The sequence below is a fragment of the Sinocyclocheilus grahami genome, unplaced genomic scaffold (genome assembly GCF_001515645.1).
Source record: "Sinocyclocheilus grahami isolate Dianchi unplaced genomic scaffold, SAMN03320097.WGS_v1.1 scaffold947.1, whole genome shotgun sequence".
Lineage (NCBI taxonomy): Eukaryota > Metazoa > Chordata > Actinopteri > Cypriniformes > Cyprinidae > Sinocyclocheilus > Sinocyclocheilus grahami.
The window spans coordinates 227083-236050 of NW_015506126.1; the positions used below are offsets into that span (position 1 = coordinate 227083).

At 38.1% G+C, this 8968-nt stretch overlaps 1 protein-coding gene across 1 annotated transcript in view; it reads left to right on the forward strand.

The window, feature by feature from the left end:
• The window catches only part of LOC107564562 (uncharacterized), a 20035-nt gene that overhangs the window by 7315 nt on the left and 3752 nt on the right, over window positions 1-8968 (forward strand). The window contains exons 4-5 of the mRNA XM_016249667.1: window positions 3869-4162; window positions 5487-5756. Of these exons, the coding sequence (XP_016105153.1) occupies window positions 3869-4162; window positions 5487-5756 (564 nt within the window). The remainder of the gene's footprint in view (window positions 1-3868; window positions 4163-5486; window positions 5757-8968) is intronic.

The following is an 8968-nucleotide window of genomic DNA, read 5'->3' on the forward strand; positions in this document are numbered from 1 at the left end:
GGCAGCGATGTAGAATCGGTGGGCGGGGCTAAACAGGCAGTGATGTAGAATCGGTGGGCGGGGCTAAACAGGCAGCGCTCATACCCTGCGTTCCATTTGGAAGGGCTCATTTCTATGCCCTAATCTCTTCAAAGGGTTTACCCTCTGGAGCGAGAGCTTCGAAGGTTTGAAGGGTGTAGGGGACCAAACAACTGTTTCTTGAAGTGCCCTTCTGCGTCATCATCACGTGCCCACACGGAGGCGCCGTCATCATGCAAAGAATCTGCGCAAAGGATCATGGGAGCCCGAAGTGTCCATCAATTGTACCCTTCAAATCCTTAATTCTGAAGGGACCTTTGAAGTGGCCAGTTTTGAGCACTTCGGTTTGGAACGTCCCTTCAATATGGCGGCCATGATTGTTTTCACTCCGAAGTGCCCTTCGGAGGACGATATATATCCCGTTTGGAACGCACCGATAGACTATAAAAACATGGACGTAGTGTTCGTGACGTCATCAGTAGGTTTCTGGAGAGCATTTTTGAAGCTCAAAGTGGGCGGAGCTGGCCGTCGCCATCTTGGCAGAGCATCACCGTGCGTCACTCCAGGATAATCGAAAATGGGCAAAGAGGCGGGAGCTGATTGCTGAAACCACGCCCACCTAACTGGATGGTGGTAACAGCAGCGGCAATCCACCTGTCACTCAAGTGGCCACGCCCTTAATTATGCAGAACTTTAAGGCTTAATATAATTTAAATGGATGAGTTATAGAAAAAATTCACCCCCCTCACAGTTGTCATGAAGGGCAAAATTAGCTATATACACCAAAACCACTTTTTGTACCAGGCTGTAAACATATTTTTTTCTGCTGTAAAGTTGGGCATTTTAATATGGGGAATCTATGGGACTGAATCCCTTTTGTAGCCAGCCTCTAGCGGCCAGTCGATGAATTGCAGTTTTAGTCACTTCCGTGTTTGTTTCACGAGAGACTGGAAGGTTGCCGTTTGGCAGTGCTGTAGAATCGGAGGGCGGGGCTAAACAGATAGTGCTGTAGAATCGGTGGGCGGGGCTAAACAGACAGTGCTGTAGAATCGGTGGGTGGGGCTAAACAGACAGCGCTGTAGAATCGGTGGGCGGGGCTAAACAGGCAGCGATGTAGAATCGGTGGGCGGGGCTAAACAGATAGTGCTGTAGAATCGGTGGGCGGGGCTAAACAGATAGTGCTGTAGAATCGGTGGGAGGGGCTAAACCGGCAGCAATGCAGAATCGGTGGGCGGGGCTAATCAGACAGTGCTGTAGAATCGGTGGGCGGGGCTAAACTGGCGCAGCTATGTAGAATCGGTGGGCGGGGCTAAACAGACAGTGCTGTAGAATCGGTGGGCGGGGCTAAACAGACAGTGCTGTAGTATCAGTGGGCGGGGCTAAACAGGCAGTGCTGTAGAATCGTTGGGCGGGGCTAAACAGGCAGTGATGTAGAATCATTGGGCGGGGCTAAACAGGCAGTGCTGTAGTAAACTGGCGCAGCTATGTAGAATCGGTGGGCGGGGCTAAACAGACAGTGCTGTAGAATCGGTGGGCGGGGCTAAACAGACAGTGTTGTAGAATCGGTGGGCGGGGCTAAACTGATCAAGGATCAAGGGAATTTTGGTTTCTCAGTGCATGACCCCTTTAAAATGCCCATGATCCTTCAAAGTCGATGAAGCCAGTGCTGTTTTATTTTACGTGATCTTATGTGACCACAAGTACACGTCAGAGACGGTGTTGTTTTAGTATTATTTATATACTATCATAGTTTTTATGAACATTTTGAATTAACCCTTATTTAATATTTTCAGTTTTCATTAAAATTGTTAGTAGTTTAGTTATGTGCTTTTGTCATTTTTATTCGTTTTTCTTTTAAATATTATAATTTGGGTTTAATTTAAGATTAAGTTTAAGATTTTAGTGCTTCAACCTAAACTTATTTAGTATTTATAGTTAATTAATTTTTATTGTATATCAGTTTTAGATCCGTTTTATTTTTTATTTATTTCCACTTAGTAATTTCATTTAGTAATTTAAACTGAATTCAGTTAGTTGCCAAGGCAACATCTCTAATTTTTGTTTAGTTCAAGTTTTGTAGTTGTTAAGTTTAATTTTTAGTATTTTCATGGGCTTTTGTCATTTTTGTTACGTCTTTTTAAACATTACTATTTAGGTTTAATTTATTTTAAATTTCAGTTTTAGTTTTTATTTATTTCTAGTTAGTAATTTAAGCGCTTCAAATTAAATTTTTTTTCAGTTAGTCTTTTTTTTTTGTAATTTTGTTACGTTCTTCTGTAATTTGTATCTATTTATTTATTTTTTAATATGACTAAGTTTTTCTTTTAAATATTATAATTTGGGTTTAATTTAAGATTAAGTTTAAGATTTTAGTGCTTCAACCTAAACTTATTTAGTATTTATAGTTAATTTATTTTTATTGTATATCAGTTTTAGATCCGTTTTATTTTTTATTTATTTCCACTTAGTAATTTCATTTAGTAATTTAAACTGAATTCAGTTAGTTGCCAAGGCAACATCTCTAATTTTTGTTTAGTTCAAGTTTTGTAGTTGTTAAGTTTAATTTTTAGTATTTTCATGGGCTTTTGTCATTTTTGTTACGTCTTTTTAAACATTACTATTTAGGTTTAATTTATTTTAAATTTCAGTTTTAGTTTTTATTTATTTCTAGTTAGTAATTTAAGCGCTTCAAATTAAATTTTTTTTCAGTTAGTCTTTTTTTTTTGTAATTTTGTTACGTTCTTCTGTAATTTGTATCTATTTATTTATTTTTTAATATGACTAGATTAGGTTTAATTTATTTTAGTTTTAGTTTTTAATTTATTTCCAGTTAGTAATTTTATTGCTTTAACCTAAACTTAAGAATGAGCTTAGAATAATTTCAGATTACTTCTCATCCAATATTTAGATTTTTATTTTTCACATTTTATTTTATTTCAGATTTATTTCAATTCAATGTTTTTTTTAAAGATAAATGTATTTTAATGTTACACAGCTTACATGTACTTAATAACAATTAATATGCATAATTACATGCAAGTAACCCTAAAACAAACCCTAATCCTGACCCTAACCACACAGTAAGTACATGTAGTTAATTAATATTACTCAGTACTTAAATGTATAATTACACTGTGACAATGACACCTTAAAATAAAGTGTAACCCATAAGTTTTAGTTAAAGATAATAACCCTGGTCGTGTGCCATCATGTTTCATTGACCGATATTGTGTAATAGTTCTGTTGATGTCAGTTCCTGTCGTAGGGGCCCGTCTGAGCTCATGCTTCAAATTAAACTTTTTTTCAGTTAGTCTTTTTTTTTTGTAATTTTGTTACGTTCTTCTGTAATTTGTATCTATTTATTTATTTTTTAATATGACTAGATTAGGTTTAATTTATTTTAGTTTTAGTTTTTCATTTATTTCCAGTTAGTAATTTTATTGCTTTAACCTAAATTTAAGAATGAGTTTAGAATAATTTCAGATTACTTCTCATCCAATATTTAGATTTTTATTTTTCACATTTTATTTTATTTCAGATTTATTTCAATTCAATGTTTTTTTAAAGATAAATGTATTTTAATGTTACACAGCTTACATGTACTTAATAACAATTAATATGCATAATTACATGCAAGTAACCCTAAAACAAACCCTAATCCTGACCCTAACCACACAGTAAGTACATGTAGTTAATTAATATTACTCAGTACTTAAATGTATAATTACACTGTGACAATGACACCTTAAAATAAAGTGTAACCCATAAGTTTTAGTTAAAGATAATAACCCTGGTCGTGTGCCATCATGTTTCATTGACCGATATTGTGTAATAGTTCTGTTGATGTCAGTTCCTGTCGTAGGGGCCCGTCTGAGCTCAGATCCCGATCCAGCGATCGTCTATGAAGGACAGAAGCTCGTCCTGCGCTGTCTCGTCAGGAAGGGGACGCATCTGTCCTTCACATGGTACCACGACACACAGTTAGTGAACTCCTCATCAGAGCTCCACCGGCTCTCCGGAGACGCTCTCACGGTGGACGGGGCGACTGAAATGCATGCTGGGATATACTCATGCACGGCTCAAAACCAGATGACCGTCAACCCCAGATTCTCCAGCAGCCGAAACCTCCACGTCACTGTCAAGAGTAACAAACTTAACAACTCTCACTTCTGCATTTCAAAGAAACCACACGTTCCTTTCTCAGTTTTTCAGTCATCTTTATATAGAGACACTTTCATCATCCAATCAAGTCTTGTGCAGTTGTTTTTGTTGAATATCCTGCAGTGTATGTGCTTTTGAAATTTTGACTAGATTTGTTTTTATTATTTCTATTTAGGTTTAATTTATTTCTCAGTTTTAGTTTTTTATCTATTTCCAGTTAGCAAGTTTAGCTATTTTGCTTCAACCTAAACTTATTTCATTTAGTTGCCGAGGCAACATTTCTAATTTTAGTTTTTCAATTAATATTTATAGGCTATTTTCATTTTTAGCTTCATTTAGTAATTTTTTATATGTGTGCTTTTGTCATTTTTTTAGGTTTAAGTTTATTTCACTTTGAATTTGTATTTATTTCCAGTTAGCAATTTTTAGTGCTTCATCTTAAACTTATTTCCGTTTTCTTACTTCTAATTTTCTAATATTAATATCAAATATTTACATTTTATTTTTTACTTTAATTTGATGTGCTTTTGTCATTTTTTATATATTACAATTTAGGTTTAATGTATTTTTATTTTATTTACTTTATTATGTTATTTGCTACGGATGCGAAAACGCAGAAAATCGAACCTGATCCAAATTTTTTTTATGACGGACGAAAGTTTCGGAGGCAGCGTGTAAAAGTGATTGGCACAACGTGAGGTCGTATTTATTTTTTAACGTGTGAAAATTTCAGATGAGAATTTCTAAAGTTTTGAATCTAATATTTATATTTTATTAAGTTCCTTGCACACTGAGTCCAAAATTTTCATATGCGTAAATACAACATGAGGTCGTATTAAAGTGTAAAGTGTGAAAATTTCGGACGAGAAAGAGTGTGCAAAGAACTTTAGTAATGTGTTTATTTTTATTATTAATATTAATACTTAGGTTTACTTAATTTTATTTGTTTTAGTTCAGTTTTCATCTATTATATATGGAAGCCCGTTTCCGCCACTGAATAAAAAATAAGGTAACTGTGACTTTTTATCTCACAATTCTGACTTTTTCTCATAATTGCGAGTTTATATCTCGCAATTCTGTGAAAAAAGTCAGAATTGTGAGATATAAAGTCGCAATAACCTTTTTTTTATTTTTTATTCAGTGGCGGAAACGGGCTTCCATAAATATATATATATTTCATTTTTTATATATTTTATTTTATTTCTGATTTTATTAACACTTTTACCATCCAATCAAGATCCTGTCCATTTATTTTCACTGTGTGAATATACCATTTCATAATTGAAACTGATTTTTCTGATTTTCAGAGCACATATCGGTGCCCTCGTTATCGTTTACGGCCTTCTCTAACGGCTCCAGCCTGACGGCCAACATCAGCTGCCGTTCTGAGCGTGGATCTCCGCCCGTGACGTTCAGATTGATGTTGGACGGACTGGAGCTGGATGTGAAGCGAGTGGATTCACTAGAGTCCTGGTTCGTTCTGCCGATCTCTGTGGGTCTGGATCTGGGAACCGCTCGATGTAAAGCACAAACAGAAACACAGCAGCTGCTGTCTGATCCCGTGCGTTTACTCGTAGGTGAGTTTGTGAGTGACACAGATGATGTGAAGATCATCCGAGCGACTACAACAACCGCCTGAAGCTTAAAATTACATTTCATGTTTATAAAACCGATAGTTCCGGTGCTTGACTCTGATTGGCTGAGCCGCGTTCGAAGCTGTTGTAAATGACGCTACAAAGTAACACACCTTTGTTTACGTTTGTGTTGCTCGGCAACCACTTTGTAGCAACCACAACTGTTTCTGAGGAGCTACATTGTTTGGTGGAAGAATACTGTGTTTATTAATATCATTACACTTTATTTGCTCTGTTTTATTTTGTGAAACCTTACTACGTATATGGAATAACCGTTTTATAAAAGCAGTAACCCCCGTGAAGCCGTGGTTTACAGTGAATTTATAACAGCTGCCTAACAACGCCCCTTAACTGTTATAAATTCAGTGTAAACCACGGCTTCACGGGGCTTATTGCTTTAGTATTTGGGTGTATTTTGGGACTTGCACTGAGAAATTAAATACCATGTTTTCTGCAAAATAAGTTGTGTTTTTTATCATCTGAAATGTGCTGATTCCAAAGCGGCTTATATAATGCAATAAACTATCAAGCATTTGTTACGTGAGCCCAAGTTTATTAATTAGGCTACATTATATTTCATTCCTGTTCTTTTCTGAATACCATTAGATTTCAAGCAGTTTTTAACTTGGGGCCGGTTGCATAAACTGCTTAAACTAGTCTTAAAAAGTTAGTCATCTATTTTTTTTCTTCAAGACCGGCCATAACTATTTTAATTCAGTTATAAAAACATAGATTGGTCTTAATTTGAGTATGAAAAGTAAGACTGATTACCCCTTGACTATTGCAAGTGGTGAAACTAGTTCTTAAAGGCACAATATGTAAGATTTTTTTATTAAAATATCCAAAAACCACTAGAACAGTGTTATATATTTTGCTGACTTGTGTACTTACATTATCCCAAATGTTTTGCTACTTTACCCCACATACTCACGACCGGAAGCAGCGGAAGCGCTCGACTGTGGCATAATAAAAGCTCCGCTGCTTTACCCCACACACGCACGACCGGAAGCAGCGGAAGCGCTCGACTGTGGCATAATAAAAGCTCCGCTGCTTTACCCCACACACGCACGACCGGAAGCAGCGGAAGCGCTCGACTGTGGCATAATAAAAGCTCCGCTGCTTTACCCCACACACGCACGACCGGAAGCAGCGGAAGCGCTCGACTGTGGCATAATAAAAGCTCCGCTGCTTTACCCCACACACGCACGACCGGAAGCAGCGGAAGCGCTCGACTGTGGCATAATAAAAGCTCCGCTGCTTTACCCCACACACGCACGACCGGAAGCAGCGGAAGCGCTCGACTGTGGCATAATAAAAGCTCCGCTGCTTTACCCCACACACGCACGACCGGAAGCAGCGGAAGCGCTCGACTGTGGCATAATAAAAGCTCCGCTGCTTTACCCCACACACGCACGACCGGAAGCAGCGGAAGCGCTCGACTGTGGCATAATAAAAGCTCCGCTGCTTTACCCCACACACGCACGACCGGAAGCAGCGGAAGCGCTCGACTGTGGCATAATAAAAGCTCCGCTGCTTTACCCCACACACGCACGACCGGAAGCAGCGGAAGCGCTCGACTGTGGCATAATAAAAGCTCCGCTGCTTTACCCCACACACGCACGACCGGAAGCAGCGGAAGCGCTCGACTGTGGCATAATAAAAGCTCCGCTGCTTTACCCCACACACGCACGACCGGAAGCAGCGGAAGCGCTCGACTGTGGCATAATAAAAGCTCCGCTGCTTTACCCCACATACGCACGACCGGAAGCAGCGCAAGCGCTCGACTGTGGCATAATAAAAGCTCCGGTGGTTTTCCCGCGGAATTGGGCAACTTTAACACTATTGCTGCGGGTTGTTTTTCATGTCCGTGGGTTGATGCGATCCCAATAACGTGATATTTAGCCCCTAAAATGCTAATTTTACCAGGGGAACCCCACAAAAAAACATGTATTTTACCCCACAGAACATGATTTTTACCGGGGGACCCCCTCAAAACACGATTGGGCTAGTTTTGGGTAGTAACTGGGCAGGTTTTGTTGTGAAAACCTGGCAACCCTGCATGTGATTTCAGTAAACGAGGCTTCATTATCTCATGTTTTAAAAGTTTCAAAATTTCAGCGACGAACCATTGAACCAGTGTCTATGGTTTTTACCTGATCTCGGATCAGTTTCATCTATTTGTAGACATTTGTAATGAGACATTTGTGTAATAATAATAGTCTTAATAGTCTCTTACCGGCCTCTATATAGAAACTGTCCATAAAACAAACAAACAAACAAAATTTTTAAAACCACATATCATACAGACACTTCTTATTTAATGGTATTTTATTATTTTTATTGCATTAAATGTATTATACTTTCAATAAAACATTTGCAATGGGGTTTTAAAAGCTGTTTTCATGCATGTTTTAGCCTGAGTTTTTGTTTGACCAGCAGGCGTGACTAGTGTGTGGTGTTTCGAGCACTTCAAAACAGTGAATCATTTTGCTAAGCAATTGATTCGAAGCTTCAAAAAGGTTCATAAAACACTTTTTGCAAATACAACACTTCTCTTTTGTTCTGTGTATTCACAACCACAAATACTTACAGTAAAAAGTTTGCATACAATCTTGCTTTCATGTTTACCGTGAATTTTTCAATACTTTCAATCTTGAACAGAAATGTACACAGGAGCTCATGAAAGAAGAGCTTTAGGTTTTGAATAACTGTGTGTATATGATGATATATCCAAAAATATAATATTATGGCAAAGGTGTTTGCAACGTAAGATGAATGTTGTTTGCTTTTGAGATGTGTTTGTGATATTTTGAATGCAGTGCTTCGTTTTGAAAGAGATGAGAGGCACTTTGCATTCTGTGTGTGCAATTCTTGGATTTGTGTGTGAAGATTTCAGAAAAAGAGGCAAAGTTTTGAAAACGTGTGAAAGCAGTTGAAAAAACTGTAACAGTGTGATAAAGTCACATTAGCTGCCACCGCTGGGGAAGCAGCACTGGCACACACACACGCACGCACGCGCATACACACTCACACACACTCACTCTCACACTCACACACACACTCACTCTCACACTCACACACACACTCACTCTCACACTCACACACACACTCACTCTCACACTCACACACACACTCACTCTCACACTCACACACAC